A 20749-nucleotide genomic window follows, 5' to 3' on the forward strand; every position below is an offset into this window, starting at 1 on the left:
ATTAATTACATCAGATTTGATCTTTTAATTAACAATTTTCAAACACAATTTTTCAATGATATTTCCAGTTGTGGAAACCCAGTACAAAAAAAATAAATCAATAATAATTAGAAAAAAAGCTAAACTAAAAAAATAAAGAGATTAATAAAAATAGGATAAATATTTAAAACAGAATACTGATCAAGGCCTTTAACCTCAACACATTTCCTTATAGGAATCGTTACAATACCTCTGTGCAAATCCACATGACCAAATACATGAAAATACATTGAAAATGTCTACTGAATTACGAAGCTAAATGAACTATATGCCTCAACAGTGATTTGGTCTTTTGTTTTTTTAGTCCCATAGCAACACTTTTCCCACACCTTTAAAACATTACACTTTCATAACAATATAAAATAAATACAATCTAATATGCTTAACATATATTCTAACATATAATCAGATTGTGCTCAATGAGTTAATACATTAATATTTGTATATGAACTCACTTGTATCTTTCTTTATATAATTACTGTATAGTTGTCTCTCTTTTCCACTAAACTCTTTAACTGATTGACTTCCATCATCATAATGATATGAATGTGCAAAGATGAGAAAATGTGCAAAATGAATATCCATAAACTTAGAAACTACGTTAAAAAGAACTGATTGGACAGCCAATATTCAATACCCACTTGCAAAAAGAGCTTAAAAGAATAAACAAGGGCATCGTGAACGCTTGCTTTGATACCTCTCCTCAGATTCAGACGGGTTGGACAAAATAATATGATGTTATCGGTATGGGAACCATGCTGGTCAGCAGCTGAGGCCGCATGTCAATCATCTCCACATGTGGGCTGACTCAGAAACTCACTTCAGTGTTTACGATCCCAACAGTAACTCTTCTTCCCTCCCCTGCAGAGTCTGAAGTAACCAAAGCTCAAATGTGAGACAAGACCTGAAGACCGTGACAGATATTAGCTCTGTTCAAAAACCTAGTGAGCTAAAGCACTGTCCACAAAGACAGTGTCATGGAACCTAATGAGTGGCTTATTCTTAACTTCATCACAGACAGACTCGATTTTGCAATTGATTTCAACTGCATGTTGCTAAGCTAATGGCGTGATTCTCTAATTAGTATAGAAATACTCAGAGATGTTGGGTAAAAATGTAAGATTTTATGTTATTGAATGAGTTATTACATTTTAATCATAATATCTCTTGTTCCGTCTAGAGTTTTACATTAGCATTTTGCTAAGCTAACAGTGTGTTATTCTATTAGGCCTAAGTAAAATATACAGTACTCGCAAATCCTGGGTACAAAACACATTTGAAGTATGATTGTTATCGAATTACATATAGCTTATAAAAAATTTTCTTGTCCCATCCCAATTTTGAATGTTTTTAAGCTAATGAGATGAGATTCCAATAGGCCTAAGTACAAACTTAAACAATATCACACGTTGGTTTTATTAACATTATCAAATTAAATATAGCTTATCGAATACAAAGTATAATCAACATTTTTCTTGCCCTGGCCAGGGTTTGACGTTAGCATGTTGCTAAGCTAATGGCATGATATTCTAAATAAGTATAAAAATACATAAAACTCACAAACTTTGAGTAAAATAATATATTTAATGTTTTTATGAACGTTACTGAATGAAATAATACTTTATAATCAACATTTTTCTTGCTCTGTTCAGGGTTTGACCTGTTAGCATGTTGCTAAGCTAAGAATGTGATACAATGAGTATAAAAATACATAAATTGATAATATATAGATAATATCTAGTTTTAATGAATATTATCAAATAAAATATAACTTTTTGGTTAAAACATATTTAACCAAAACATATTTAGCTTAAATGTATCTTTTAAGCGAACATGATTAAGTTGACCTTTGGACCTTTGGACCCGATTTCACATCGAGCAGCTCACTAGGTTTTGGAACAGAGCACATTTTCCACTTGATAAGCCGTCTTGGATAAATGGGAGAACAGGAAAAGGAAAGTTTTTGGGCAGGAATGAATTGTGGTATTAGCACCAGAGGAAATCCAGAGACATGAAGATGACCCATTTGGAGGAAGCACTTTGAGAGCCATGGAACTAAAGGGAAGGTATTTTCACATTAACTACTGTCACAGCTCTCAGCATGCAAATTGAGAGTCTGAATATGCGGAAACTTTGTCTACTTTCTAAACAGTCTGGACATGTGTTTTTTTTCTTTGTGAATTATAGAAGAGAGTACTTAAGTTTATTTTCTGCATGTCAGCAGTGGAATTTAAATCGTGGATGTCTTGGCAACACCAGTATGGAAGATTGCGAGTAATTCTTCATATGTAACAGACCAGCCGTACTTGAATTTGAAGATTTCGGTTTGGATCCTGTGTAAAGCAGCTTCTCATCCATGGAGATGTGTTGGTATTTGTGAGTTTGTTTATGTGGTACATTGGGAAGTTAACCAGGGCTGGGGTTTTTGGGATGGTCTTTTTCAACTCTGGTAGCTGACAACAGCAGCCTGTTTCTGAGAAAGTCTCTGCAGTTCTTCCCTGATAGCCTTGATGAGAGAGGCAGAGGATTGGGGGGGTGGAGAACGCTCCTCAGGGGCGATGTACCCAGTGCTCGAGGCATCCAGGTGACCCTGGGGTGTTGTGGGATCCTGTAGGGTCATCCTAGGAATCTGGAAAACTGGTGATGAAGAGTACTCTGGGAATGTCAGTATCTGTGAGAAACAGAGAGGGAGAGAGAAAAAAATGCATAAATCAGGAAAAAAACAAAGATTATGCTTGAACAAACTTCTAATTTAAATTATATATATATATATATATATATATATAAAGCTAGATATTTTACATATTATATTTAATCATTAAATAAAAATAATTAATAAATAAAATAAATAAATAAAATGGACACTAAATTTACATTTACATTTGAAATAAAAAATGTTATACATCTCAATTCTTTAAATTTAAATATAGTCTGTGGGAATCAGAGGGAGATAAAAAAAATTAATTAATTAATAATTAATATTAAATTAATTAAATAATAAAGAATTAATATATATACACACACACACACATTTAAAAAAAAATATATATAGATAAATTAAATTTAAATATAAATTATATATATATATATATATATATATATATATATATATATATATATATATATAAAATTTGATAAACAATTAAAATATTTTTTATGAATTATCTGAAAAGATTACATAAAATTAAACAAATTAAACGATATAATTGCTATCATTAGTTGTGGAATTTTTATAATGTTCCATATTTTATGATATACTATTATATACTATTATGAATGTGCATGTTTCATTTACAGCCTCTCGGTTGGATCCTGGTCTGGAAATCTCCTCATCTGAGCGGTAATGGGCCCAGCTTGATCCTGAAGGTCCAGATACACTACGGCCAACTCCAGGATACAGTCCAATCCGACTTGACAAGCCCACTTGTGTCAGCTGATGCAACTGTGCACCTACACGCACACACAACACATAGAAATGGTCATAGAACTGACACCAAACGTTCAAATACCAATTAAGACCTTTACCTGTGCTGCCCCCTACTGGTCGTGGCCGAGAAGACGATGGCATCTCTTCTCCATACTGCCCCCTGCTGGAGTATCCAGGATCTGACTGCATCTCTGCTGACACCACATATCCAGAGCCCTGGGTCTGGCTGTCAAGTAATACAAACAATCTGCTTAGTAAAAATGATATCTCCACCTGATGAATATTTAAGAGTAGACAATGTGGGATAAGGCAGCATATTTGCTTTTCTGTACTCAAACTTGTTATTTTGAACATTGTGATTCACGTTCATGTTTACATGCATTTTCACTTATCTTGCTAGTTTATTCCATAAAACCTCCCGAAATCCACCTCACCTCTGCAGTAAACCTTGAACCGATGTGGGAGACATTCCTAACTCAGCATACCTCTACAAAGCAGAGAGAAACTAAATAAAATTTCACATTACTTGGATTCAGATTCCATCATTCAAATGTCTACAGTCCCTCACCGCAGAGAAAGGACTGTGTATAGGGGCTTCTGGGTAAGAAGAGGAGACCCACTGGCGTGAAGGACGTAAGGATGGGCTTGAGGGTTGACCGGGGCTGATTGCTCCGACCCCAGGGACCGCCGTAACGCCAGTGAATGTTAGAGGAGCAGGGCTTCCTTGAGAAGAAGGTGAGACCAGAGCAAATGCGTCATCCAATAAGGAGTGCATCTGTTGCCGGGCTTCTTCTATGGTTGGCTGAGGAGGGACGTAGCTGGGCGGGGCAGGGGCGAGGTCAGACGGCGGCGATCCAGGGTCTAAAAACACCTCATCAGTAGGAGAAGGGCTTCCTGCATCTGGGAGCTGATCTGCATCGGACTACAGGGAGAGGAGTGGTGAGTTTGTGTTTCTTAGTTGAGTGAAGGCATGTGCATGTGTGTGCCCTACCACATAGGCCACATTGTTGACCCCGGGGTACTTCCTATACGTGGCGTCTCCATCGGAAATCAGGCGATCTTTGTCTCTCAGACTTCCGCTTCCACTCAAATTCTGTCTTTGTCTATGTCTGGGAGAGCGTCTTCCCTTAGAGCTGCAATTCACAAACAAATTGCATTTACTTTCCTGGATCTGGCAAACTCTAGTTCTGACAACTCTCGGAGGGATTGGCATGGTAATGCACATGACAATGTTAATGTGTTTGGTCTTGGTGGAATAGATCTGCTAATGTTTTTGCTGTGGCAGAGCAAGTACAGAGACTTGTGTCTGCTAATACATCCAAAACATGCTGCTGTGAACATGTAAGAAATACTGCTGCTGCAAATATAACGCACATGAAATAACCCCCATTTAGCATACATGAATAATCCTGTAGCAGATCTACACAGGTGGAGCTGGGGAAGGTGGAGGGTTTCTAAAGCACGCTGCAACTGCTACAGAAAGCACTAGACATATTTGAATGTTGAGCAGCAAGCTCATTGGCTGCCGATACAGGAGTCAACCAATTAGCTGTGCCATGTGATAATGATTTCATCAGGTCAGATTGAGTTAGTCCTATTGGACTGCGCCATCTAGAGTTTCATGCCAGTTAGTAGAAGTGAGATTTATTATGCTGACCTTTTTCGTGGCTCTCTGCATGATGAAGGTGTGTTTTCTTCAGGATGCAGGATCTTGTGTATCTGTTCCTGAGCTTGTTGATACACTCGGTGTTGTTCGGAGCTATCGCAGAACGCTGCCATGATGTCCTCCATGGAGGGAAACTCATAGTGGCCCTTTCTCTTCGCACGCAGGCGGATCTTATTGCGATGGTGTTCGATCTCGGATTTATGCCGTAAGGCCACTTGGATCTGCGTCAGAATGGGTTATGAATGTTTTTTTATAGATTATATATTTGCTGAATATTCTGTTTCTGATACAAGAGTTACTGGATCAGGAATTACAAGGAAAAGGAAATATGTGCTTAACGTTGAAAATAAATACAAGTATAAACAGGATAGACATTTATTTAGACTGTACTAATTTTAATAAATAAATAAACATAAAAATAAGTTAAATAAATATTATTTTATAAATAAATATAATTTAATTATATTTACAAATAATGATATAAACAAATAGAAACATTAAACTTTTCTCTTCCCAAAAAAGAAAGAATTAATAATTAATAAAATACCAACAAGTCAGATAAAAACTTAAAATAAACCAACTTATGATTAATTAAATTATTATATATATAATATTTTACATTTTAGTTATTAAAAATAGTAGTAAATAAATTCTAAAATTTAATAAACAATTAAAATAAATAATTTGAATTAACTTTCATTTAAAGAGTTACAACTGTATGCCAGTAAACCGCAATGCTTTTGCAATTCAATAATAGTATATTTTAATGTTACAGGAAAAAATAGTTTGATGTTTAGTATATTATATAAATAAATGCCGCATCTGTGTCTAAGGTATGAGCCTGTCATTTTTACGAACGTGTATACAAAAAGGAGTCTGCTAACCTCACTGTTGACCTCTGCTCCGTCTGGCATGTTGTCTGTCAGGTTGGGACTCAGGGCCTGGTTATGTGGATGTGAGGGAGGGCTTGGCATGGGCTGCATGGCGATGAGCTGGATCTTATTGGAGACTCTGCGTGTTCCGTCTGACGAACCTCGAGAGAGGCGGTCCACATGCTCAAATATGGATGATGAGGACAACTGCTCGTCCACACTACTTCCGGGTTGAGCACCTGAAGATCAAGGCCAGATGTCAAAGGTCATTAATTAGTAACTAACAATATATGAATGCAACATCAATGGGTAAAGACACTTACCAAGTTTGTTTTTTGCTGATGAACAAATGGAATCAGAGGAGGAGAGAAATAGATCATTTTTTTTAATAACAATAATTGTATTAATAATGTATTACTATTTAAATAATAATAATAATTTTTAATTTACAATAAAATGTATACATTTGAATTTTTTTCACAATACAAATCATTATAAAGCTACTTTATATTACACTTTTATTTATTATTAGTTAATATATAGTATGATAATATAGTAAATTAATATATTGTACAATAATACAATGTATAATACAATGTTTGCTCTTGCGATGTTGAGGTTTGCTGTCACTTGGTGTCACAGCAGGTCTGGTGCTTTCCTCGGCTGATTCTCTACCGCTGGATGCTTCACTTCCTAATGAATCTCCATCAGATGGAGACAGCCTGAAATTTTTTTAACAGAAATAGTAGTAAATAAGCAGTATTTGAAAAATAAAACAAAAAGAAGTATAAATTACACAAAACTAGAAACTAAAAAACAAACAAAAGAAATGTGTTAAAAAATCAAATAAAAAAGATTTTATTGTTAACTAAAAATAAAGGCTGAAATATATGTGAAAATAAAGATGAAATCAAATGCCTTGCCAACCAACTGATGTTAACTGAAATTGAGTTGAAGCCCTTATGATTGCTAAATTTGAATAAAAAACACAACTGAAATGAAAATAAATGAAAGAGCAATAAATAGCAGAAATTAATAAAAATTACATAATAAAACTAGCAAAAATTAAACTAGTTAAACTGAAAATATAAATAAATATATATAATAGTAAAATGACACTGATGTAAACAGACGCAGCTCACACACAATCCAGACCATTTCTTACCTGCCTCTTCTGCGTGCTCCACGGGATGCTTTTGTAGATGAGCTCTTTGATTTAGGAGTGTTCAATTCTCCGCCCTCTGAGGGCGTGGCCTCTTTAACAGGCGCTGGCAAAGGGGCGGGTTCTTGGATTACCATGATGTCATCCTTACTATGCTGCCCCAGGTGTAGTTTAGCAAAATCAAAGCCTTTAACACTGGGAGGCTGCAACTACAATGACAAACACATGAATGGACAGTGGATACAACACGCTAAACTGACTGTTGCAATGCAGCTCATTTTTCCATAAAAGCCCTTGACATGGGTGAGTAAAAATGAGCACCGTCACTTCACATGGGTGGGCAACACTTTCTCACACACACACACACACACACACACACACACACACACACACACACACACACACACACACACACAGTGACCCTGACCTTCTGTCTCTGCTGGATGGTGCTCATGGCATCTGGCTGAAACTCAAGTTTTTCAGAACGGCACAGTTTCCAGTAGAGGATGATGATGATGAGGATGACAACAAGAACTGGGAACAAAACTCCTACGATCAGCCACACGTTACTGGGCTGAGTCTCAGAGGGCGGCAGGGCTAGCTTCTCCACCGCTGAAACAGAGTATCATGATATTTGGCACAAAAAAAAATCATACATTTGCTTTATTAAAAAGTGTCTTAAAATCAAGTTTATTAAGAAGTATATATATCTGGAGTGAAGATAGCGAAGACCAAATGATTAACATGATCCATATTCAAAATGGAAAGCAAGTAGTGCTTTTTTTACGGCTCATATATCCACACTCCTAGCTGACAAATATGATCTGTGGAAGTTTTGCTAATGTTTTCATTAAGTTCTGAAAACTTTATTTCTGAACATTAAGAATGTCCTGATTGTATTGTTATTGTTATGAAAACAGTAAATTTCATCATTTTGCAAACATTATGGGAATGTTAAGTTTGAATGTTCTCTTAATGTTTTACTAATGTTCCCATTAGGTTCTTAAAACGTTATTTCTAAATGTTCAAAACGTCAATTTTTAAAAAACCGTTTTCGGTTTTGTGTTAGCGTTAAGAAAACCTTCCATTTTATAATTTTACAAACATTCAGAAAATTTTAGTTTTGAATGTTCTCTGAACATTGTGAAACAATAGCTAGTAGCTACATTTATTTTATTTTTTTATCATTTACAGAATGTTAGCCAAATGTCACATTTCAGGAAAAACTGTTCTATGATCAATATAAATTAAAAATTTTAAATTAAATGTATGCATTTAGCAGACGCTTTTATCCAAAGTTCATTCAGGTTATCAATTTTTACCTATCATGTGTTCCCGGGGAATCAAACCCCAAACCTTACGCTTGATAATGCAGTGCTCTACCAATTGAGCTACAGGAACACTATCAATATATACATATTTTTGGGCAAACATTTATAGAATTATTAAAGACCGAATAACTTTGAATGAACATTCCATTAATGTTACTGGAAAATGTTTGTTCATTACTTTACGTTAGACCAAGTTCTGAGAATGTTCCTTGTCAGCTGGGGTCATACGATGAATATAGACTACTGCCGCTTGTTATTTCCTCTCAAGCAGGCACAGAACACACATTCTAATTGTCCATTAGCTGTAGTCTTGTGGTGTGATCAAGTGCAAATTTTTGGCAGATGAAGGTGACGCAAGGTGACAAAACAGTAGCCGCTAGTTCTCTGACGTTGGTTTAGTTTGTCACAGCCTTTAGTTGATACCACTTTGACTCACGTGTGGCCAGAATTCCATGTACTTTGTAGCCCAGTACGATGGCGGCTCTCTGCAGGTTCAGTCTGTTGAGCATGGCCGCAGTGGCCTGAGCTGGCAGCCTTTCTCCTGACCCCGCTTCCACAAAATACACCAGCTCCAGCGGGTAGTCCGGGCCATTCAGACGGGACGTCCGCACAATCTGAGGCACACCAGGGTTCGTGCTTATGTGAAATGTGGGAAAGACAAACAAACTGTATACACTAATGTGTTTGAATGTACCTGTACACTGTTGTTGCCAATACTAGTAGCTCTTCTCCATCGCCGACTGCTAACCCCGATCCCAAGTCCCTCTCCAACCAGAAGTGCTATTCGCCTCTCCATTTTGGCCTGGAAGGTCCTCTCGTTCACACGCTGGTCCAACACACCCAATAACACTAGTACACATGCACAAATCCACAAAAATGAAAGTAGCATTAGAAACATGCATGAAGAATGCAAGAACTCAACTAATACTGTGTTTTAAATATTTAAAGCTTATGGTATTTATGGAACTAATTCTTTTAGTCAAGTGAGAGCTACTTTACAATAATTTACACTCACATACCTGTCTTCACCCAGGATGTGCGTAACAGGTGGGACATATTCAGTTCAGGATAATGAAAAGCTGGAAGACAAGAATTGAGATAAAAAGACTGATAAATGAATAAAGTTTATGAGAAATTGAGACAAGGAGCCTGTGTGTGTATTTGTGACTCACGCTCAGCGATCTGCAGGGTTGGAAAACCAAGATAGAAGCTGAACTCCACAGCGCTGAGCTGCCTCATGTGACCACTCACATCTGATCCCATTAGGAAGCCTTGAGAATCACGCACAGCAAAAGTGATGTCCACCGGTGCCTTCTGCTGCCGCTGACCCTTAGGAAGGCTACTAGTGATATTTACAATCTAGAAAAGGCAAACATACAGAATTATCAATACATGTATACATAAAATGTATGTAATAATAGAATCTTTGCTAACAAGCATGTCATGGAAAAACAGTGACATGTAAAGTGTGTAAAGAATTTGGAATTACATACATGAACTGTGAAATTTCCATTTTCTTGTGAGCGTTTGCGTACTTCCGCGTACGCCATGAGTAGCCCCTTCTCTACACGCTCGCTGAAACTACACAGACGCACATCCACATGACTTGGTACAAACTGCAGCACTGCAAGACAAATTAGCTAACGTCACAAACATATATTTCATATTTAAATAAAACATACAATTCATTTTCACATTTCACATTTATGCATTTAGCAGACTCTTTTATCCAAAGCGACTCAAAGTGCATTTAGGCTATACATTTATGTGCTTTTTTTAACCAGTATGTGTGTTCCCTGGGAATCAAACCCACAACCTTTTGCGCTGCTCATGCAATGCTCTACCATTGAGTCAAAGGAACACATTATTTATTCAGTGGTTAAACTCGGACTCTCTCACCTGTGTGGACCTGATGTTTGTAATCAGGCACTGCATATATAGTTGTGACGGAAAGAATGGAAGAAGAGGAAGTGCTGTGCGCTGATTGACGGAGAGCATTAATGACAGAGATAGCAGTGTACACCAGTGGACCGGAAACTGCCCGGAAGATGAAATTGGGCGGGGCTTTGAGGACCTGAATGAATAGCACAGATAGAAATCAGTAATGCTATAAATAAATAGCTGATGTGTTACCTGTTGTGATCTGACCCGCTCACCTGGAGCTCCACTGAACGGTTGAACTCTCGTCGAAGGATCTCCCGCACATGAGCTTTGGCAAACGCAACCGATGACCCACTAGGCATGCCTGCAAGAGTCAGACAAGAAGGTTGTAAGAGATGATAACAAATGAATGTAATTAAAATTTACTATAACATTTTTCAATATATAATAATAATAATAATGACAAAGTAGTTAAACAAATATAATTTAGCCATCTCAACATTAAATGTGTGTTAAATTATTAATAATTTTTTAAAGATTACCTAAATGTTAAACAAAAGGAAATTAATGTGCACAATAATAATAATAAATAATATGATAAACTAAAAAATCTCAAATTTTGGCTATTAACCAGTATGATACTGATGCATAGTGTTAGTTGTCTTACCCACTCTGACTAGGTACATGTCCGGTTTGGTGATATTGCAGACATTCTGTCGGGGTGCAATGGACAGAGGAATCCTGGGAGTTGTAGGCGGTGGGCTTTTGGTGGCCGTGGTTGTGGTTGTAGTTCTGGTGGTGGTTCTGATGGTGGTCATACGGGGTTTGGTAGCAGGGGGCTTCAGCGTAATGGCTTGTATTACTGGACCCTCTAAGGTGCCGGGTGGAGGAAGGGCAGTTGTCAATGTTCGTGTTTTGCCCACATGTGACGTGGGTATGGAAGGAACACCCTTCTCTGGGCCTTCAGGAGGCCGTTGGCTCTCGCTGGTTGATGGAATGGGAGGCTTTGTAGGTTTATGGGGTGGAGTTGGGGTTACTGATGGAATAGTTTGAGGAGTTGTCAAGTCAATTTCGATCGGGATTTTCCCCAAAGTTGCAGTGGGAGTGTGGGTGGGTCCCACAGTGTGCGTAGGGATAATATGAGGGTGCGTCCTATTCCTCACAATACTAGCATTCTCTTTGGCTTGCAATGTGTTGTAATATTCCAGACTGTTCATATCAGGAAGCAGCATTTCAGTCGGCTCAATGGGAAAAAGCTCCGCCCAATCGAAATCCAAATCATCATCCATATCGCTCGCATGGGCGGAGTCAGGAGACAATGGGAGGCGGGGATCGGTAGGATGGGCCGTCCTTAAGTTAGTCCCATATTTTACAGTAACACTGGGTTGAAGGTCTCTTGACGAGAGAGGCAGGACGGGGCGAGAGGGGAAAGCTGTGTTGTAGCTGACCGTGGCATCATCCTCCGTATCATACAAATCGTATCCATGCGTAGGAAGGGTGGTGACAAGAGAAAACTCCTCCCCTTCTGATCCCATGAAAGTAAGAGTTTCAAGGTAGTCTCCAGAGCCCCAGTCCACCTCTGCGGAGTGGACAGGATACTGGTCTTCGGGTGGCACCAGGGTTGGGGGGGCTGGTGTCGGTGGTCTGTTGTCATGGAGGGGAGGCATCTGGCTGGGTGTTAGAAGGTCTGGGGGTCGTAATAGCAGGTGTATACCCTGGGCCCCGTCACCTAAGTTACCCGACCCTTCGGAACCGAGGGACGGGGTGGGATCTATGCTGGAGGCACTGTCATGGCGTCCAGGGAATGAGGGATGTTTGGCACCTGGAGGTGTATAAGCTGGACGCCTGGTTCTCTCAGATTGATGAGAAGAATATGATGATGATGATGAAGAAGAAGATAAGGCAGGAGGTGAATGTGTTCTTGTTGGAAGCTGATTGAGGCTCCTTCTGGACATGTTGGATGGGAGCTCCACTTAGGGATGGAAAAAAAGAAAATCTTGAGTGTGCTGCAGGATGGCACACAACCAAACCACAAGAAATTCAATATTTGCAAACAGTAGAAAGACAGATTGTAAATACACCTTATCCAAATCTTTCATAACACAGAGTGCAGGGAAACCCAAGATTGTTCCCAAGACACAGTCATTTTTAACAACATCTCTATGGGGACTAATCCTGTGGATTAGTATTAAAGGGGTAATCGGATGCAAAATTCACTTTTGTTGTTGTTTGAACATAAATGTGTTGGAAGTGTGTATACACATCTACCCTATAATGATAAAAATGTGAAACGGTTGACTCTTTTTGACTGTTCTGTTTTTTTTTATTTGAATGAGCCATTTGGTAATGAAGCTGGCTATGAGAGCTGCCCTTTTATTAATGTGACTGTGATTCATCTGCATTATGGGCCACTGAGGATAGAACAGAGGGTTTGTGGGTAATAAGGCTGATTGAATGGCACACTGTGGGGAAGCGAGGGAGTACAGCGCAGCTGAGCGACATTAGTAGGCCAGTGTGTCATACTAGCTGAGGGCTCAGAGAGAAAGAGGACGTCAACATCACTAGTAGCAAATATGGACTTTTACTCAATCACTATATACTGAAGTCGAACAGCTTCAAACTTCATGGTATCAGACATAGACATGCCCTGTAATATTTCATCAGGCCAGATATCAAGTTGCTCATCTTGCTAAAAAACACTTTTCGAAAATAGCAATCCATCTGTTTAGTGAGTCACAATGACACTAACTGCTCGAATAAAATAAATATTTCTGGAGCTGTGCCAGTCATTACATATCAAATGTTTTTAGCTAATACAGTATGTGTTTCCTGTAAGAACACAATGGGATGCTCGATGGCCCAATTTATTTCCATCTCCGAAGTATTTATGACACATTTGTACGCTAAAAAGTAAAACTGATTATTCCAAAGATTGGTACCAAACATATATATGGGAATTGGCAAGTTTATTATCTCTGGACCAAAAACAACAGGCTCCTTGTTACAATGCTATCTGCTTCATCAGGTATCTGGATAATAATTTATAACTGAACAATGACACTGACAGGACCCAAAAAGACACAGTAAAAGTGTCAATCAGGAGAATACTATTAGAAGTGTTGGGGAAAGTTACTTTTAAAAGTATTGCATACTCCAATAAAAGTAATGTTACTTAGTTACATTTTATGAATTTACTTTTTTGCTAATTTTTGTCGCCTTGACTGGGATTCCTTATTTTATTTATTTTAAACAAGAAACCCAAAAGTTATATTTTTGTCAACTGTAATGGTCCTTTTCACACTAAAAGTGAAATTAATCAGCCTCAGGCTAAATGGGGGGAAAAAAAGTAACTTGCGTTACTTATTTGAAAAAGTTACTAAGATATTTTTTCGTAAATTTAAAAGTAATGCGTTACTTTACTAGTTACATGAAAAAAGCAATCTGATTTTGTAACTCTCGTTAACTTTAAATGCATTTAATGCATTTAACCCGACACACCTATATAAAACAGGAGAATTATTATTTTGATCAGATGTCTAGGCCACTAAACCAATTTGTAATCAAATATGCAAACTTTTTGAACTTCAAAAATCTAATGTAAAAATCTACACTTAGTTACAAAAAAAAGAAGAAAATATGAGATTAACATGATATTCTAACATGATATTTTGAAGAAATTTGTCCAAATTGACTTTCATTATATGGACAAAAAAAAGACGCATTTTCTTTCGTAGAAGAAAGAAAGTCCTACCAGAAAAGAATGACATGAGGGTGAGTAAATGATGACAGAAATTGCATTTTTTTAAATCATGTACACGATCCTATCTATGAAGACTCTAATGTGTGTTAAAAACCATGAGATGAACCACTCTGGGGAACGACATATGAAATAACTTCAGTAATTAACTTTAGACTCAGTTAATTGTCAGAGCATCCCGAAGGAGAACACAACTTCACACGGGGGAAAGCGAGATCCTGTCTCACACACACTAGTCTTATGAATAGCTCTGTGGCATGGTCAGGCGAGGTGTTTCCATGGTGATGCTTAATGCGTGTGTGTTGCAGGAGCATGTCACACGCCGACCGCTTCATCAGTATGCTACAGAGCACACAGGCATTTCTCACACCGACAGAATGAGCTCACGCGGGCACGTTCACACTTATGCCGATTCCACTGACACAGATTCCCAGGCATAAAGGAGAAAACAGAGGAGAAACTGTCTATGAATAGCAGCGCATTATTATAGACCCAAGTCCACTTAGCTTTGATGTTCCTAAATCCAATCATCAATACCGACCATCAGATACCGCAGAGCCACAGAAAGAGAAAGATTGTGTGTGTGAGAGAGAATACACTCCTCAAACGCAAGATCAATGGCTTTAATGGGGGCTTGTTGTACCATAGTACACATTTCCATCCCAGCTGTGGGCTCGTCAGGGTGTGTGACTTCTAATGAACCCCCATCCTTTCCGACCATGTGTGTGTGTGTGTATGTGTGTGTGTGTGTGTGTCTGATGAAGTGGGTGTGCATTTGAAAGTTGCATCTTCCCTTTCAGAGAGCGTTGAGACACTCTCATCCATCTGTCTGGGATGCGCACGTGTGTGTGTGTCTGTATCTTACAGTGATGTGTAACCAGCGTAAACATGTTCAGGGTAATCAGACTGCTGTCTCCAGTTACTGAGCGACTATCTTTAAAAAAAAGCTTCCAAAATTGAATTTTCTGTCTTTGAAGAAACATTTGGGGTTCTTAAAAGAACATTTCAGTGAACGGTTCTTAAAAGAACAATTCAGTGAACGGTTCTTAAAAGAACCATTTTTCATTTTTTTAAAAGAACACTTTAAAGTAGGGTTTCCTGAACAGGGTTTGTAAGTTGATAAATAGCTTAATGAAACATCCATATTATAGTAATTATTAATATTTTAGTATTTATATAATATAATATAATATAATATAATATAATATAATATAATATAATATAATATAATATAATATTTTATATTAATATGGGTCTAAAAATGGGGGGCTTCATGGCTTAGACATTATCTCTAACAGGTCTTGTCATAATAAAAATGTAATTGAAATGAATTAAAATAAATAAATGGGGCTGTGTGATTATTAGCTTATTGAAATATTGAAATCAAAGGCTGCAATTTACTTTAATAACATTAGTCCGATTAAAAAACCCTATAGTCACATTTCATTATTTTAATTATCAAGTATTCAGTTTTTTTTTTACAATAAAATTGTCATTTACAACCATAATATATTTGTCTTTATTTTTTATGAGTTGAAATACTATTATTACTACTACTACTAATTATTATTATTGACATTATTATTGAGAACAGTGAATGAACGTGTACGTGTTGTTAAATTATTTAAATATGAACTATTAACTAATTATCAAAATTTTGTGATTTAGTGAAAAGGTTTATGATTACAAAAATAAAAACAATCTGCCTATGAGATAACAAAAATAAAATTGCTTTCCTTTAAATTAAGTTTATTTTTATTACCACATTGGCAGATATTTTAGTTATATAAAACTCACTGAATTTTGATCATCTTTTCATAAAACAACTAATTAACTGCCATTTTTTCTTCTTCTTAGATAATATCTATATATCTACTGTATATAAATACATGTATATCTATATATATAGATATATAGATATATACAGCTGGTTTACGGAACCTTTTTGCTTTTTAAAGAATCTTTTATGCAGTGGAAATGTTCTATGGGTGTTAAAGGTCCTTCATAAGTGCCAAGCAAGAACTAAGCCGACCATTTCTGATCTGTATAGTCAGCGTGTCACTTCAAGGTAATTTCATTTTAAGAATTCACTCTGTGGGTAGATATGTGCTTTCTTCAATGTAGAATCTGTCTCGCACAAATCTCAATACAATCCACTGTGAATACCATTCATTCTTCACCTCTAACTGTGACACACGTCATTCACACAAAGAGAGAATCACTCAAACATACGCTCACCGTTCCTCTGACGGTCAAATCATCTGTGATGAAAAAGGCTTGCTTTTTATGATACTGACTCACAGTAGGTCCACAGAAACTAAACGAAATGTGACAAAAAAGCAAGAGTACCAGCCTTAAGCAAAACTTTTACTGCTCTCTGTGATGAGATACCTGCAACATATCCCACCAACATCACTGCGGGGAGAAGAAGTGCGCAACATCCGAGCAGTCGCCGCGGGCTCCTCAGTTCCATCCTTGAACCAGAGCTCTCCATTTTCACACGTTTCTTATTCAAGACAGGCCATCTGACCCTGATAAAATGTCTCCTGGATAACCACAGGTCTTCCTGCTTGGTATCCTTCCTTTTCTATACATTGCTGTGAGAAGAAGAAACACATAAACTGTTAGATATTAAAGCTGAATTTAGCATTGCATGGTTTAATTTAGGATGAATTGAAGGCATCATCATCATCCCATATTATATATATATATATGTTGGTTTTAGGTTACAACACTGGCATATATGAGTCTGACATACTGTGTATATATTATCTTGGTAAATAATATGTTGTATAGGCCTATACTGTTTATTTTTTTGCTTACAGACAAGAACATTCAAGAGCAAATGGCTAAAGATGTTTCTTCAGACGTTACTGTCAAAAGTTTCAGAAATGCTCAAATGGTGTCCAATCAAGCCAGTCAAGATCCCGAAGTCTGCAATCAAAGGTCTGTGATATAAAAATGAATCTATCTCATGAAAAAAATAGCTAGTAAATTTTACCAAAAATGAATAACCATTTTTGACAGTCTGTCGGTCTATCTTTTTATTGATATATACTGTAAAAAAATGGTAGTGAAACAATTTTTCAGTCAAAAATGGATACATTTCACAAATAGTTAATAAAAGTTGAAAAATAATTTTACAGTCTATACAGTTCCACTACATCTATCTATCTATCTATCTATCTATCTATCTATCTATATATATATATATATCTATCTATCTATAACACATGCATCATCAGTATCATGTATTTTTTGATGTATTTCAATGCTGTTCAAACCTATAACGCCATAAAGTCACAGTATCCACACTGTGTGAATGTGGGTTAGATCGACAGATCATCGGTGCGCGCGGCCCAAGGCTCCCGTGAGATTAATATCGCGCGCATCTTGTGAGACAGGTACAGCTATAGATCTAAAGCAGATAAATAGCGGAACAGATGGAAAAGGGCGGGTGTAGGAATAGACTAAGTGCATGCATGCACTGGGTCAAAGATGGAAAAACAGCATCTTCAGACGCTCATACCGGCAGGATCTCCCCAAACTCAGATCATACGACACATATTCACGGTATTTTTAAACGGGCATCGACATGCAAGGATACAGTACATCGGAGTAATTTTCGTTACCTGTCATGTTGAGATGCAGGTCGCGCGGATGCGGCTCACGCGCGCGCCCCTTCACACCCCCGATATCATGATGACAGAACGGCCATACATAGAGAATATCAATGCTATCAATGCAAGGGATCAAATCAGATTAAACATATCAGATATTTATGCTGACAGCTTCTCGTATAAACAGTACCCAGCTCGCTGCTCGTGCGTGGCTCATTTCCCGGTATCCGGGGTAGATCTAACGTTAATTGTAAAGAAGCGGTTCTTGATGTTCCCATGCACGGCCCATATCCCAAGATCCCATCCCCTCCAAACACACTGGACAGATTGCACCCCTTAAATAAATACGTGAGCCGCTTCTAAAAGATAGCTACTATTGGTAGCGCATGTCTTCGGCATAAAACACTCCACAGAGGAGAAATAACGTTACGCCTTCTCGATATCTGCGGCACTCGGCGAAGACCGCCCCTTGGATTTATTCAGAAGAAACGTAAAGAACAACGGAGACACTGTCATTGGCTATCAGCAGGATCCTTTAGTAACCCTTTATTCAATTTAAATTGTTTATTATTATTATTTGTTCGTATTGTGACGAACTTTTGTGTAATTATTGTTTGTTACTGAAACTATTGTTTGAAAATCCATTTGAAAAAGTAACATAGTTACACATGGACACATTTACAGTATTTCCCTTGCTAAAATTAACCATGGATTTACTAATTAACTATATTTTATCCATGATAATCAAAATGCCAAAACGTCCTGGGAATTAACCATGGTTTTATTATTTTATTAAGTGGATTTACTATGGTTATTTGTTTAAGTTGTGTAATAATATAAAATAATATTATAAAGGGTACATACCTTTTTTAGGCCCTTCTTAGGGAGATTTGACCATTTGAGACACTAAAAAGTGAGATGTGTTAACATCATTTTATAGTTTTTGGGGACACATTAGGCAAAATGCACATTATTGCATTATTATGATCATTTCTTATACTGGGCACATCCCTTAACACTTACCAAAGAAATTATTCTCTTTAACATGCACCAGGATTCCTGATTTATTCTAAGATTTATTAGAGGTCAAATGAACCTAAATTAAATCCTTAGTGCTGCCGACTAGTATACAATTGCAAAGATTATTTCATGCAGAACTGATTTTTTTTGTATTCAAATGAATTACTAAATAGGAAAACAGGGAGTGTTTATTGATGAATACATGATATGGAAAAAAAGTGCAAGTTTATACCTCACGAGTTGATCACCTCACAAGGGTACCACATTCACTAAAGGCACACCAGACAAATACAGGCATGAAAAAATAAAGGAAAAATGATGCTAAAGTCACAGTCTCTAAATGTGTCCATTTGAAGGAAAGACTCTCTCGTATGAGCAGTTATTTGAGCTATAATAAATCAGAAGCACTTAAAAAATGAAAAAATGTTGCCACATTATTTTTTTGTTTGTTTTTTTGGCAAAGACAAGTCAATTTTGGTTAAAAATAATTGGATATTTTAAGATGTCTTAAAATTAATATGTCTTAAATATGATTTGAAAAGTGATACAAAACCCAATCAGTAACTCATAATTTGAATGTAAGTCCTTTTGTCCATAAACAGTGTGTGTTTGTGTGTGTGGGTATGTCACTGGGTAGCTTTAGCCTCCACCTCATTGATAGACACAAAGCGTGGTCGTCTGCGCACCCTCCTCTTTGTGTTGTGTTTGGGGTTTCTTTGATACATATCTGGAAAAAAAGAACAGTCAAATATTTACAAATAATATAATACAAAATAATATTTTCAATGACCGTAGGAATCCTGTTATACGTGCAGTACCTTGGAAACTGACATAGTAATGCCTATTTCCCTTAAGGACAGTAACCTCTGCATTGTTATCCTCCTGAAATGCTTTCTCCAGCTCTCGGGACGTTACAGACGTCACACGTTGCTTGTCATCCTAAAGAAAAAAAGATTTTGAAACTAAACCACAAACTGACCTTAAATTCCTCTCAAATGAGAGTGTTTGCAATCCTGCCTCACCGGCTGACCGTACTCTATCCAGTTCTCATGATCTCCTTTGTAGTACCAAATCCACTCTGTTGTCAGGATGTAGTGGGCGGGTTTAGAGACGGAAGAGACTGTTGAGAGTCGGCGCACGGGGTTATGGTTCCTAGTCATGGACCCAAAATCCACCGGTTTTGAGCCTGGACTAAATTCAAGAGAAGCAATCAGTGTCATTTTAGTCAACTAAAACTAAACCCATAAACTTTTGTTACTTGAAATAAAATAAAAATCTGAAAAGTATTAAAATATTTTTTTTTTATTTCAGCTAGTTGCCAAGGCAAAAAATTTACTCAAATAAAAAAATAAAAATAACTATTAAAAATTACAAAACATATATATATATATATATATATATATATATATATATATATATATATATATATTAATTTTAACTAAAATTTAAACAGAAAATATAAAACAAAAATAATAAAAAATTAAGAAAAAAATCTATAATAGTATTTTTATTTTCTGATTTTTTTGTTATTCAATTTCAATAGAAAGCTCTTAGAAAGAAATAAATGATAATATAGCTGCAAGCAGCGATGACGGGCTCAAGCCACCAATGCCATCACCACCCCGGTGGCATCAGGTAAACTGTGCCCAGCGGGCACATGCATTCACAATATCCCTCTGGCAGTGAGGTTTTAAAGGATAGAGGGGAGCGTAGAGGGGAGCGTGCATTTGCAGTGGCTGGGCCACGACTCTGGAATACCCTGCCTTTAGAGATCAGACTGGCCCCTTCCTTGTCTATTTTTAAATCTTTGCTAAAAACTTTTTTATTTTCCTTAGTGTACTGACTACTGTGTTATGCTACATTTTGAAATGGGTGGTTTTAAATTTTTTGTCTGGTCTATTTTTATGTATGTGTAATATTCTTGCTCTTATGTTAAAGCACTTTGGTCAGCCAGGAGGCTGTTGTAAATGCGCT

At 37.0% G+C, this 20749-nt stretch overlaps 1 protein-coding gene across 3 annotated transcripts; it reads right to left on the reverse strand.

The window, feature by feature from the left end:
- Positions 1–1947: 1947 nt before the first annotated feature.
- LOC113059333 (UPF0606 protein KIAA1549-like) lies at positions 1948–20039 on the reverse strand. Of its 3 annotated transcripts, none has more exons than XM_026227771.1 (24): positions 19798–20039; positions 19594–19714; positions 19426–19502; positions 16527–16732; positions 11046–12350; positions 10654–10742; positions 10397–10571; positions 9991–10121; positions 9670–9856; positions 9517–9576; positions 9192–9346; positions 8934–9111; positions 7594–7778; positions 7170–7375; positions 6599–6726; positions 6328–6342; positions 6017–6243; positions 5124–5353; positions 4458–4599; positions 4035–4388; positions 3901–3953; positions 3565–3692; positions 3335–3489; positions 1948–2710 (listed from the first exon to the last, which is right to left on the reverse strand). In XM_026227771.1, exons 4-24 carry the CDS (start codon positions 16627–16629, stop codon positions 2480–2482), a joined length of 4437 nt encoding a protein of 1478 aa, XP_026083556.1. In that variant the 5' UTR covers positions 16630–16732; positions 19426–19502; positions 19594–19714; positions 19798–20039; the 3' UTR covers positions 1948–2479. The 3 variants fall into 3 exon arrangements, with proteins under 3 accessions (XP_026083556.1, XP_026083566.1, XP_026083548.1); XM_026227781.1 differs by having other exon boundaries at positions 4461–4599; positions 17768–19502; XM_026227763.1 differs by having other exon boundaries at positions 17768–19502.
- Positions 20040–20749: the final 710 nt, after the last annotated feature.

The sequence above is a fragment of the Carassius auratus genome, chromosome 4 (assembly GCF_003368295.1).
Source record: "Carassius auratus strain Wakin chromosome 4, ASM336829v1, whole genome shotgun sequence".
NCBI classification, from domain to species: domain Eukaryota; kingdom Metazoa; phylum Chordata; class Actinopteri; order Cypriniformes; family Cyprinidae; genus Carassius; species Carassius auratus.